The 12,934-nt window shown below is 37.1% G+C and overlaps 3 protein-coding genes across 3 annotated transcripts; all 3 read right to left on the bottom strand.

Annotated features, from left to right (window-relative positions):
* Positions 1-2,045: 2,045 nt before the first annotated feature.
* On the bottom strand, positions 2,046-3,112 carry LOC138910240 (uncharacterized). The gene is made up of 3 exons (XM_070201466.1): positions 3,104-3,112; positions 2,805-2,985; positions 2,046-2,608 (listed from the first exon to the last, which is right to left on the bottom strand). Exons 1-3 carry the CDS (start codon positions 3,110-3,112, stop codon positions 2,046-2,048), a joined length of 753 nt encoding a protein of 250 aa, XP_070057567.1.
* A 1,531-nt stretch (positions 3,113-4,643) lies between these two features.
* LOC138910239 (uncharacterized) lies at positions 4,644-5,429 on the bottom strand. Its single transcript, XM_070201465.1, has 2 exons — positions 4,761-5,429; positions 4,644-4,670 (listed from the first exon to the last, which is right to left on the bottom strand). Exons 1-2 carry the CDS (start codon positions 5,427-5,429, stop codon positions 4,644-4,646), a joined length of 696 nt encoding a protein of 231 aa, XP_070057566.1.
* Positions 5,430-7,619: 2,190 nt separating this feature from the next.
* Positions 7,620-10,611, bottom strand: LOC104112265 (uncharacterized). Its single transcript, XM_009622137.4, has 5 exons — positions 10,139-10,611; positions 9,960-10,033; positions 9,029-9,152; positions 8,596-8,877; positions 7,620-8,146 (listed from the first exon to the last, which is right to left on the bottom strand). Exons 1-5 carry the CDS (start codon positions 10,262-10,264, stop codon positions 7,892-7,894), a joined length of 861 nt encoding a protein of 286 aa, XP_009620432.1. The 5' UTR covers positions 10,265-10,611; the 3' UTR covers positions 7,620-7,891.
* Positions 10,612-12,934: the final 2,323 nt, after the last annotated feature.

Below are 12,934 nucleotides of genomic sequence, written 5' to 3'. Positions count from 1 at the left end.
AGCAAATGAACTAAATAACTTAAGCACGTTTAGTCTGAAATTTTAGCAAATGACCTAAATAACTTAAGCATGTTTAGTCTAAAGTTTTAACAAATGAACTAAATAACTTCAGCATGTTTAGACTGAAGTTTCGGATAAAATTCATGACATAACTGTAGACTGGAGGATAAATAACTTCAGCATGCATTAGCATGAAGTTTTAGCTTCAATGTGAAACAACTTCATGCTATATTAGCATGAAGTTTTAGCTTCAGCATGAAACAACTTCATGCTACATTAGCATGAAGTTTTAGTTTCAAGGTGAAACAACTTCATGCAAGTATGATTCTGAAGATGAATCTGGACAAGGTTCTGATTTTTTTATAAAGTTGCTGAGAGGAGAGGAAGAGATCGTTTTTTATCTTTTGTCAGGGGTGTAATTGTCATATTATTACGGACTTTTTGTGAGATGGCTACCAAATCAATAACTTTTAAAAAAATAGGGTACAGGTTAAAAGGGGGCACAGATATAGGGTACGGATGCAAATCTCCCAAAATATTTTGGAACTTAAAAGAGTTCTCTTGAGATCTTCCAACAAGCTTAAGAAGCCCATGAGGCCCACAGCCCACTACACCAAACGATTTTCCTCTCCACGAATTTAGTTGAATTCTTATTTGATTTCATCAATGATAGAGAGGCGACAAGGTACAAGAAGGTGTGAACAGAAAATCTTTTCCAAACAACTCTTCTGAAAAAATTTACTCACATGATATCATAATATTCTAGCGGAGATTGTAAAGATTAGTACTAAGCAGAGGCGGATCCAGGATTTAATGGTTGCGGGTGTCACAATATTTAATGTATAATAACCAGTAGTCAAGGCAGTTGAATTTGGGTATACATGCATTTTGTCAGTTCGCTCTATTTTAAATTAATTTAGTTCAATTCGATCTATTTTGAATTAATTTGGTTTGCTTTACAAGATCTTTTGGTACATAAATAAACACATGATAACCAAACTGAATATATTTGGTCCTTTCAAGGAAAAAATAATACTAACTAAATATAATAAAAAAAATGATTAAAAGCATATTAAAAGAAGAAAAGAAATTGAGATCTAGAACAAAAGAACATAAGCAAATATACTTTTTTAATCTAAATAACTAATAAAAATAGAATTGTACAAAGAGAGAAAATACAAAACACAACAACAACAACAACAACAACAACGACCTAGTGAAATCCCACTAGTGGGGCAAAGAAAATACAAAAATAAAGATAAAAGAATTCAAGAAAGCGAAAATGACAAAAAAAAAAAGTAATCTGGAAAGAGGTAACACAGTAAAGTAAAATTGCAATATGAGCAAAAGTCAATCTTGGGTATTGGGCCTGCCAAGAGTTACCTTGACCATGGCACCTATAACCATTTTGTTACTTGGGGTGCCATTTTTTATTTAGCTATCTTTTTCACGTAAAATACTAGTAAAATACCTATGGGTACATGAAATTTTACCGGAGCGACCGGGTGGCGTACCACCCTCTTTCCACAATATAGATCCGCCCCTGAGTACAAGTAAAATATTTGTTGTGTGTGTATGAAAAAAATCCTACATGAAAGTACAAAAAAGAAAGAATTTACTTATAAGATATTGGATACTTTTAAGGATGTGACACTTTTTGAGGAAAATTATAAAAGTTTGATCCAAAATGGACAATATCGCAACATATAATTGGAATAATTTAACGCAACATTATTATTGCATCGCAGCTGCCAATTGTGAAAATGTATAGAACAGCAATTTCATGTCAGCTTTCCCCTCGAAAATTATGATTCTTCCAACCTTGAAAATAGATGAAGATATACCCAAGTCAAAATTATTACATACTAATTAGTTGTCGATTTTTTTTTTTGGTCAAATATCAAAAGATTTTACTCAACCAGTAAAGATAATTACATCTCCTCCAACTCCTTTGGACTAAAGAGCTAGACTCAAGAACAATAACCAAAACTGTTATGTATATTTCAATATTCCCTCTGCTACTTATACTATTGAGTGCCAACTATTCATAGAGGAAAACTATTTACACCTTCTAAGATCTTCTTCCATTTAGCCTTCTGTTGTCCTTTGATATGTAGTTGGAGGACAACATCTCGTATTCTCTTTTTGGTATCAGTCTTTTGCCCCTGAAATCTACGCATATTTCTCTCTATCCATGTATGATAAACCACAGCTGCAAATAAGAATGCCAATATGCTATTTCGAGGCATACCATTTTTGGTTCTTTTCTTCAGCCATACTACTTCCTCTTCCCAAAATCCAACTGGATGTCTCTCTCCCATCCATTTGAGCATTGTACTCCAGATGGTCCTTGAGTACTGACATTCAAAAAAGAGATGGGCCATTGTTTCTATTTTCTCACTATTGTACAGTACACATTCACTTGCTACCTGTATACCCCAAGTTACCAGTCTATCAACAGTGGTAAGCCTTTGATGAAGTGTCAGCCATAAAATGAAATTATGTCTAGGTATAGCATTTGAACCCATCATTAAAGCTTTCCAATGAACCTTTGGGTATTGAGGACTCACTAATGTGTATGTCTTCTTAATATTGAATTGCCCCCTGCCTGCAATAATTGTTGATGTTGGCAAAAGAGTCGATGCCCAGATACCATTTTCTTGTATCAAAAACTTTCCTTACAAGCCAGCATGCTTGCCTAGGGGTGTTCATTGTAGTGAAGTCCTGCTTCTTTATATAAAAATTATGTATCCATTTTATCCATAGTGCATCTTTCTTTATATGTATAACTCACATTAATTTACAAAGAGCTGCTTTGTTCCACCATAAGAAGTTGATGACGTATAGTCTACCAGCTGAAGTAGGCATACATATTCTGTCCCAGGCAATCAGTGCCCTCTTTGAGGGGTTTTGGCTGAATGTCCATAAGAATATCATGCACGCATTAGTCACTAATTGGATGATCTTCTTTGGCATCAGAAATACCTGCCCCCAGTATGTTTACATTTCAAATAAAACACTCTTTATCAGTTGTAGTCTTCCATTGTAGGAGAGAAACTTTGATATCCAGTACTTGATTCTGTTGGTTATCTTCTCAACTAACAGCATGCATTGCTGGATTGTCACCTTTCTTGATGATAGAGGCACCCCCAAGTATTTGAATGGTAAGCCTTCCAGCTTGAACTAGTAATCTGAGGTGATCATGTCTTTGAATTCCTGAGACACTCCAGCTACGTAGATAGAACTCTTGTCCAGATTTGCCATGAGCCCAGACACCTTCGAGAAATGTTTAAACTTATCAAGCAATAATTGAATGGAAACCTTTTCAGCTCTGCAACACATTATCAGATCATCTGCAAAGCAGATGTGTGTGAGGTTCAGCTTTGCACATCTTGGATGGAAGTTGAAGTCAGGGATGTCCTTAAGAGTTTTCAGAGTTCTATTCAGATACTCCATTACTAGTACAAACAGGTAAGGGTTCATTGGGTCCCCTTGTCGCAGTCTCTTCCTTGCTTGAAATCTACTAGTAAGTCCACCATTGATCAGCAGAGAGTAGCTCACAGTAGTCACACATTTCATTATCCACTGGACCATTTTGCTAGGTATCCCATATTCCAGTAGGACCATACGTAGGAATGGCCATTCAACTGAATCATATGCATTTCTTATGTCCACTTTTATGATGCACCTAGGCGAGACTCCTTTTTTATTATATCCCTTTACCAGCTCATGAGCAAAAATCACATTATCTAATATGTTTCTCCCTTCTATGAATGCTGACTGTGCTAGTCCTACTATGAAGTCCATCACTATCTTTAATCTTGTTGTAAGGATCTTGAAAATGAGTTTGTATAGGGTGGTACAATATGCTATTGGTAGAAATTCTTTTACAAAAGAGGGACTTGAAACCTTTGGCACTAATGTAACAGTAGTACTATTAACATTCTTCAGAAGTTTCCCTGTTTCAAAGAATTCCTTCACAGCCTGTATAGTTTCTTTTCTAACAATGCCCCAATATGTCTTGAAGAACTCAGCTGGAAAACCATCTATGCCACGAGATTTGTCATTTGGCATATCTTTAAGTCCCTGTTTGATTTCTTCCTCTGATACAGCCTTAATGAGTACATATTGTTGTTCTCTATTCAAACATGGTTCATTTCTGGCTATTGTAACATCAAGGCAAGGTAGTTCAGTAGCATTTGTCCCTAGCAAGTTTTTGAAGAATGTTATGAACTCTTGTTCTACCAAGGAAGGTCAGTCAGTTTTTGACCATGTTCATTACATGTGGTAGACACTCTATTTCTAGTTTGTCTTGCTTTCAACTGTGCATAGAAATACTTTGTGTTGGAATCCCCTGCTGATATCCAGATTGCCCTTGATTTCTGTCTATACACCTTCTCTTGGATGCCTTCCCATTTCACTATTTGTATTAATATCTCCTTCTCCTCCAATATCAACTGATTGTTGAATAGGTCAGTATCTATCTCACTTTGTATCCTCTGCAGCTTCCCCTTGAGAGTGTCTATCCTTTTTTCCACTGAGTTGAAAGTTTTGTTCATCCCTTTTGCTTTGCTTCCTAGATATTGCAGTTTTTTCCAAAATGAGTACATAGTATATCTAGGGATAGATTGATTCCACACCTCTTAGACCATTTGGTTGAATTCTTCATCCTGTAGGAGCACATTCAATAGTCTAAAAGGTTTTGGCAACCAATTCCTAATAACCGCAGTACACAATATTATGGGAGAATGATCACATACCTCATAGTTTTCATACACTGCCTCTATACTGCTATATTTCATAAACCAGTGAGAGTTTCCCAAGGCCCAATCTATATTACTGTAAATTATGTCTGCATCCTCCCTTTTGTTGCACCATGACCATTGACAGCCTTTTCTATTCAACTGTCCCAACCCATTGTCAGCAATACATTTTTGGAAATCTTCCACCTCAGTCTGACTAATAGGATTGCCATTGATTCTATCAGAAACAGAGATCATGGTGTTAAAATCTCCTAAAACAAGCCAAACCTCCACCATATTACTGTGGATTTGTCTTAGTTGTGTCCATATTTCCTGTCTCTTCTCTATTGTGTTGTACCCATACACAAATGTTAAGCAGCAGGTAACATCTGAGTGTTTATCCCTGACTTCACAGTGCACCAACTGAGCCCCTGCAAGTATTACTTTGACTTTTACATGCTGAGTCTTCCACAATATCCATATTTTTCCATTTGGAGCATGTGTGTAGTTTGCAAACACTTCCCAATCATTTCCAATTTTTATTCTAACTTTTTTTGCATTCCAGGTTTTTACTTTTGTCTCAAGGCACCCTAGTACTGTTATTTTATTTTTAAATAGAAAGGCCTTGAGTTCTTTCTGCTTGTAGGGCTTGTTAATCCCTCTAATGTTCCATGAGCTAATGATCATGGAGGTTGAGCAAGGGGTACTCTTTCCTCTTTAGATGCCTGACTTGCATCTTCCTTTTCCTGAATTCTCAGTGCACTAAATCTGTTTTGGTGTAGCATAGCTTCAATATTTGCAATAGATAAACCATCCCTTAGTGATGTTTTCACCTTAGGGCTTTGCACTTGTTTCCCTTTTGTTTTGTCCTTCTGGAAATCAGCATTTTCAGTTTGCACATTCCCTTCAGCTCTTCTTGCCTTATCCCTTCTGTTGCAATCACTTTGTTAGTACTAGGTTCAACTCTTGCTTCTTGCTTCTTGCCCTTGAGTTTCTTTGGCTGCATTTGGCTTTACTACCCACTTATTGACTTGTTTTCTTCCTCTCTTGTGTTGTTCTCCTTGTTGCTTCTTAGTCCCTGCCTGACCTTTAGGAGCAGGGCCAGTTTTATGTGTCTTTTCTTCTTGTGCATTGCAGTCACTTGTACGATACTCTATTCTTCTTGTGCATTGCAGTCACATGTATGATGCTCTATTTGAAGGCAGTCTTGACAGAAAGATGGTTGCCAATCGTAGCTCAATAACTGCTCCTTATGTTTACCATCAACTGTTTCAATCAGCACTATGTCAGGCAATTGTTGAGACACATCTATTTCGATTAACATGCGTGGATAAGATATCCTTGCTTCTTGGGCTGTTAGTTTATCTGTGCAAATTGGTTTCCCTATAGAGCTTGCTATTCTTCCCAGATTTTCCACCGTCCAGTATTGTATAGGCAACCCAGGGAAATTCACCCAAACCGGGATATTGGTCATAGCTTAATTGCTCATTTGGAAATCTGACTCTCATTGCTTCAATATCACTGGCATGTTGTTGAATGTGTATGGGCCATTTCGAAGTACTAGATCTCTATCTTTATTAGAACTGAATTTAAAGATAAAGTAACCTTCGTCGTGAAGTAATACCTCTGGTGTCGAAACAAAGTGCCACACACCATACACAAACTTCAGTATCTCTTTAAATAGGGGGGATCCACCTATTACATATCCAATTAGGCTTGTCCTCCATTTCCTATTTTGCTCCTCAACCTCTGTGTAGTTCAGTCTAACTATTTTTATTCCGTCATTAATTATAGGAGGATAATAGTTCAATTTCGATCCTTGTTGTTGTGACCTATTGCCTTTGAAGGCGTCAGCTAGGGTTTTGTGGAGCCCCTAATCCTGCCGAGAATGTTAATTTTCTCGTCGTTGTAGCCGTATCTATCTCATTTTGTACTGGATTTGTAGGGATTTTTACCACTGGAGCTTGCAATTCCACCGGTGTCGTTGATTCCTTCCTCACCTGGCCGTGTTAGATAGTTGGAGCACTACCCATTCCTTACATCCAATGGAATAATTGGACAGACCCTAGGTTTTGGGGGATTCCCGTTTCCGGGGTAACAAGTCTGGTATCATCTTCATCTGCCTTATCTTCTTCATCCGTGCTCTTTGCCGTAACTATGGAGTTCCTCTTCTTCTGACGGGCCATCTCTACCAACGTACGTTAGCGATCCTTGCTTAACATGCGCCGAGTATTATTAGGTGCCGATTTATAAATGGGGAGGTTTCTAACATCCTATAGCACAAATTTTCCTTGCTGACAGGTTGTATATCTTGCATTAGGTGAACCACTTTGGTCATCGGAAATGTTCAATAATTCTTATATTACAAATGCTTTTCATAGAAAAAAATTTAAATTTCGTCGCTCTGGTTTTAAGAAAACAAAAAAAAAAAAATGGAAGATTCGAAAGGGGATGAAAGAGTGAAAGAAGTTAAAATAATAGAAGCGAAGTTCCAAATTCATCGAGTTTCCGCTTTTCTCTTCACAAGTTCTACGATTATGTTTATAGCAAGCAAAAGTCATTATTAGTGCACATCAAAGACAGATAATGTTACACGAAAGTAAACAATTTATTTTGCCTTGAATATTTTGTTTGAGTGAAAGAATTTTGCCTCCATAGAGTCAGTCGCTTTCTGCAATTGTGTTCCCTATTTGTTTCGTATTCTCTTTGCTAGTTGATGCAATTAGTTTTGACCAATAGAAGGGAATTACATTAAGATGAAGAGCGAGCCCACTTTAGCTCCTCAAATCCCAAATGAATGCAGAAATCTTATTTAAAGCCAAACAGAAAAGTGATCCAACGGACTGGCAAGCATGTTAGAAATATGAACCAAGAGTCTAAAAAAGGACACAAATATTAATTAATTAATTGAACTCGGACGACACATCTTCACAAAAACAAAGTGCACCAGAAACACAGATTTATGAACATAAAACCCAATTAGCCAAAAGTTCTTAAGCTCTGGTCGACATGTCAAATAAGACCTAGGACATACCAAATTCCAGAACACTGGTCAAATCACATCAGAACCAAACACCCCCACTACAAATAATAATGGATAAAAAGGAAACACAATTAATAATGATGTAAATCGAGTTAGACCTAGCAAGTTACACCAATGCAATGCTGCTCTCACCACCTGGAGGCTTACGAACCCCGCCATAGAAGTCCCGAGATTCTACTTTTCCATCTGCAAATATATTACTTCCACTCATTTCTCGCAACTTTGCTGAACTCAGTTGCTTCTCAGCTGATGCTGGAGGAGTATCGCCCTTGAAAATGTCATTTCCGGTGAGCTCTGCAAGTTTCTTCTCAGGAATCTTCTTGGCTGTCTTGACCGCTTGTTCATCACCAGACACATCACCCTGTCAAAAGATTAAAAGAACCAAGGCTGAACATATTTTGCTGACAAATGATACAGGGAATCAGAAATCGGATGGAGAAACAATGAGAAGAGAGATGTTAAGCTAGTGTCTGAGCACTCAACTCCTCGCCTGACCCGTCCTGAGGTGAAGCTAAGCCAAGATTTTTTAGCTAAAGCCTGATAACATACACAGAGACTCCGCATTTTTAGGATTAAAGACTGACGGGAGTACAAACAGTTTCTTGTGGGATCATTTAGATAGTCTACTAACACTAATGATAGTTCTACTACAAGGGCACTGAATGTTGCAGTTCGTTGATTTCAACCTCTATGCTCCTGATGCAATTGCTGCTCTACAAAGTAATGGGATAAATGTTGACCCTATGCAATGCAAAACAGAATGTGGGATATGCAAGTTTGCAGATGTACAAACTTGGTAGATGTACATACATTATTTGCAGGTTCTCCAATGGTAATGCTTTCTCTTAGTGCTAAAGCACGAGCAGCCAATGGACGAGGTTGAATTTCAGGTGGAGGAGCAAAGATGTCATGGCCAACAAGCTCCTTGGTCTTTGCATCAGAAAGTTGTTTCTTCAACTTCATCTCAGCCTCACTTTCTAGAGTTCCACTTAGTTCCCTCTGCTTTGCCACTTCAGGGATAGTGACCGGCTTCTTTGGGGACACAGTATCCTCTTCACCAAATGAAATTTGACTAATACCAGCTACAGCTTGCTGGGGACAAAAAGCAGGTGTAAAAAGTCAGCTCGTAAGGTTATATATAGATAGGATAGGAAGTCCACAGATGATTATGTATGTACATAGGATGGGAGACCATATATGATGAACTGATTAAATACTAGATAACATAAACTAGGACGCAAACCTGATACATCCTTCTATTAGGGATGGCATTAGCACTGTCGGGTTCTAAATTGCCATTTTCTCCATCAGCTACAAAAATACCGCTACCTGTCATCTCCTTTAGTTTATAACCCGAACAAGGCTTCCTGAGACAGTGTCAAACCTAACAGTTTCAGCTTATCTAATACAACTTAAGTAACAAATAACGAAAAAGATACATCATTCCAATAATCATAGATGTCAGAGACATTGAGATGCCAGGAAAATACAGAACAATAAAGGCATTTCAAATAATGGAAGTGATGAATAATATTCGAGGGACAAAATACCATGACTAACACAATCCAATATCTCATTTTCTGTCAAATATGACTTATGTGATGTCAATAATTGATAAAGCACTATCCAGACAAAGATTTCTTGTTAAGATGTTTAAATCGACTTCTAGATAACGCAACACACATATTGCTGAGTGCAGATCTGAATGCATGAATGAGATTCAGATATATCACATAAAAATGTAATATCCTAAGGTCAGAACTTAACTAAATTAGCAGAATATTACAAAAGCATTGGCCAGAAATTGTCAAATTGATACAATTACTACTACAACAGCTCATTCCAAACTAGTTGAGATCGACAATATAAATCATTTAAATCAATTCTACTTTATTTGAGCTCTTTGAACAAAATATAGGACCGAAAGAAGAGAAGAAAAGAAAAGGAAGAGAGAAGAAAGCATAGTGAAAACCGTGAAGAATAGAACCAAAAATAAGAGAAGAAAACAAAATAACAATCAAACAAATTCTCCGAACTATATCTGCCCATGGAAGCATTTAATGCCCTCTCGTTTGCTCAGATAAATTAACAAAATCGAAATATACAGAAAACAGAAAAGACAAAAGCTAATAAATCAAAATGCAAAAAGCAACAAAAAGCTGAAATATTTTTACCTCTTGTTCAAGCTCTCAACTTCTTCATCAGTTACTTGACCTCCAAATACCACCTTTTGGATCCCATCCGACGGCTGTCATTTCACCCCAAAAAAAAAAACCTTAACTTTTAAAACCACATAAAAAACGAATCTTTTAAATTTAAAAATGTTTTTTGTTAGGAAAAGTTATCCTCTCACCTGGCGTGAGCGGGCAGAGGAAGCAGCAGAGCCAATAGCCGGAGAATTTTCCGGCGGATTCTCCGACCAAGTAAGCAGATCTGCAGTGGAAGTGTGTGACTTTCTAACTGGAGTGCTTTTTTCCATTCTTGGACCAACCCACCAAATTGCTCCAAAAACCACAACCCACAAACTGATTCTTTTTCTTCTTCTTCTTCTTCTTCTTCTAGCTCAAGACTCTTTACCTCAGCTTGGGCTCTGTGGAAAGAAATAAATTAAGAGATCTAAGAAGGAGAAGTTCGAGAAAATATTTGTATTTTTTTAAAGGGGGGTTTGTGCTTCCTTTGAATGTACTCTCTGCTTTTTTGCTTGCAGTGAGTGTTTGTTGGGACTTGGGAGCTACGATAGATAGAGAGAAGAGAGAGAGAGAAGAGAGGAAAATGAGGAAATTAGGAACGTTACTGTGTGTGTGTGTGAAGAGGAGAGAGAGGACTAAGATTTATTCAGGGGTTTTAAAATATTTTGAATATTTACTCCGCCAGATTTATTAATTATTAGTATTAATTAAGTAATTAATTTAGGGCGTGAGGAGTGGGTGCGGGGTGAAGCATGTGCACAGCTTGGACAGGCACGTGTAGACTGGTGGGTCCCTTATTAGTTTATTTCTTTCTCCTTTTTTTAACATTAAAAGGATGCCCCTATATAATATTTCCTACTCCCTAACTACCCCTTTCTTTTCTTTTTTAGTTAAGGACATGTTAGCTGGTTTGGGTTCGAAATATTTCAAATTTATTGTAGGCCATTTCTTGCGCCACAATTTTTGGAATCTTAATCTTGAATTTTAAGTGATAGTGATCAATTTTTAAAGATAAGATAAGATTTAATATAATATAAGAAAGTTATTTATCATGGTAGAAATTTTGCTATTCCTATAGTCATATGGCTATTAGTATAATTGTTGTTTATTTTTATCGAGAAGATAATACTAGGATAACAAAAATAATTAAATTTCTCAAGACAAGGCCAGAAGCATACTTTGAAGATAATTTACCTGAAAAATATTAAAATTGTAGAAATTATTTTATTATTTTATTTTTCTCGAAATAATATTTCTACGAGTAGAGGATGAAAGCCTTACTTGTTTACTCCGATAAAGATTTATGAACCACTCAAACGAGCTTTTCAAGCTGTATTTGAACCAAAATCTCTGTGTATATGTTTATGCACAAGAACACAAATCTGAATTTGTAGAATCCATAGGAAAATTTCATTCGCCTGCATCCGAATTGGCTATATATCTAGTTTATTTTGTTTCGAGATTTGATTATAAGTAAATAAAATAAAATAAAGAAATAGATAAAAGAAACGGGTGTTGCGTGTGAAGGGCATCTGCGTCTCCTTGAAGCATAAGAATTTTTTCTTCTTTTGCAGTGCTTTTATGCATGATATGCTCATGTGACCTTTGTTCTATAAGATTCATGTGAACATAAAGTTGCCCATTTTGTATCCATCGCATTCTAAGTTTTCCAATCTAGTGGTTCCTTTTTTAATTTTACTAAATCGGATAAAATACGAAGAGAAAAACTTATTTTAGTCGATGTTATATCATAGTTAAACTAGAAGAATCACAAATGTACCCTAAATATTTAAATGGACTAGAAAACAAATAATCATCCGAAGAATATGTTGAATTACTGACTTTAATATTTAACCAATCGTCAGCAAAATCTATATCTATGTTGTATACGGGTAGAACCGGTCTCATATTACATCCCGGTCTCCGACATGATAAGCCAAACTCGAGATATGGTAACAAGGGAGCTTAGATCGAGGTAGAAATCTCATTAATTTGGAGTCTGTACCATAACGCTCGCCCTCGAGGATGTCGGGGCCGTGATTCGGGATCAGTCCTTTGCCTCGATTAACTTCGAAGAACGTTGTCAGGTAGTCTAGCTCGGCCAATAGAAGGCCGTGATATCCGTGACCGACCGAATATCACGGCGGAGATCTCGGCACGTATCGATAAAGAGATCAACAATTAGTTAATTAGAGAATTTTTTACCTTTTATAGAGTTGTACCTAATGTAGTACTCCCCTACTATATAAAGGGGGTCTTATTACTTGTAAAACACATTGTAACACGCATTCCAAAGCAATATATTTGTTGTGAGTTCGAGTCACCCCAAGAGCAAGGTGGGGAGTTCTTAGAGGGACGGAGTCAAGGGTCTATCAGAAACAGCCTCTCTACCCCAGGGTAGGGGTTAGGTCTGCGTACACACTACCCTCACTAGGTTGTTGTTGTTGTTGTCTTTAAGCTCTTATTCTTCTGTGTCTTGATACCATTCGAAGTACAATCGGCTCTAGGGTGGCTAACCTTCCAAGACTGAAATTATCCAATTCGTGTGGTTTGCATTTACTTTATCGCTATTTATTTTAATTGAAATCTAATTTATCGTTTTGTGTCAAGTTAATCCATGTATCCTTAAAACCACTTACAAATTCAATTGTTATCCGTTTTTTAGGGTAAACAGTTTGGCGCCCACCGTGGGGATAAGGATAATAGTGGTTATTTGATACAAATCTCCATAACACACACTACTTTACACTTGTTCTGTGAAGTGTCTCTAATTTCAAGTTAAAACTCAAAATGTCGAACTCTCAATCAGTACCCCTATATGTTTGCAATGAGTCCGGTCATCACGGTGAAAATAACAACATAGCGCCTAGTGACGAGGTACCGCCTGTTGATCCCATTGGAATTCCGGTCGCAGACCTAATTGACGCTAATTCACATGTGGCTATCGACACAAACCTACC

This window comes from Nicotiana tomentosiformis, chromosome 4 (genome assembly GCF_000390325.3).
Source record: "Nicotiana tomentosiformis chromosome 4, ASM39032v3, whole genome shotgun sequence".
Classification (NCBI taxonomy): domain Eukaryota; kingdom Viridiplantae; phylum Streptophyta; class Magnoliopsida; order Solanales; family Solanaceae; genus Nicotiana; species Nicotiana tomentosiformis.
Note: the sequence above shows the minus strand (reverse complement) of the source record. Positions and strands in the feature narration are given on the sequence as shown.

Bases quoted from the DNA above. Each gene is read 5' to 3' on its own strand.
- LOC104112265 (XM_009622137.4), bottom strand. From the start codon at position 10,264: ATGGAAAAAAGCACTCCAGTTAGAAAGTCACACACTTCCACTGCAGAT. The intron at 10,034-10,138 runs GTGAGAGGATAA...GTGAAATGACAG, and splicing joins CCTCTGCCCGCTCACGCCAG to CCGTCGGATGGGATCCAAAA. The intron at 8,147-8,595 runs GTATGTACATCT...ATCTTTTGACAG, and splicing joins TTGGAGAACCTGCAAATAAT to GGTGATGTGTCTGGTGATGA.
- LOC138910240 (XM_070201466.1), bottom strand. The intron at 2,609-2,804 runs GTAAATTAATGT...CAATTATTGCAG, and splicing joins GTGGAACAAAGCAGCTCTTT to GCAGGGGGCAATTCAATATT.
- LOC138910239 (XM_070201465.1), bottom strand. From the start codon at position 5,429: ATGATCATTAGCTCATGGAACATTAGAGGGATTAACAAGCCCTACAAG. The intron at 4,671-4,760 runs GTATGTGATCAT...GTGCTCCTACAG, and splicing joins CAGTGTATGAAAACTATGAG to GATGAAGAATTCAACCAAAT.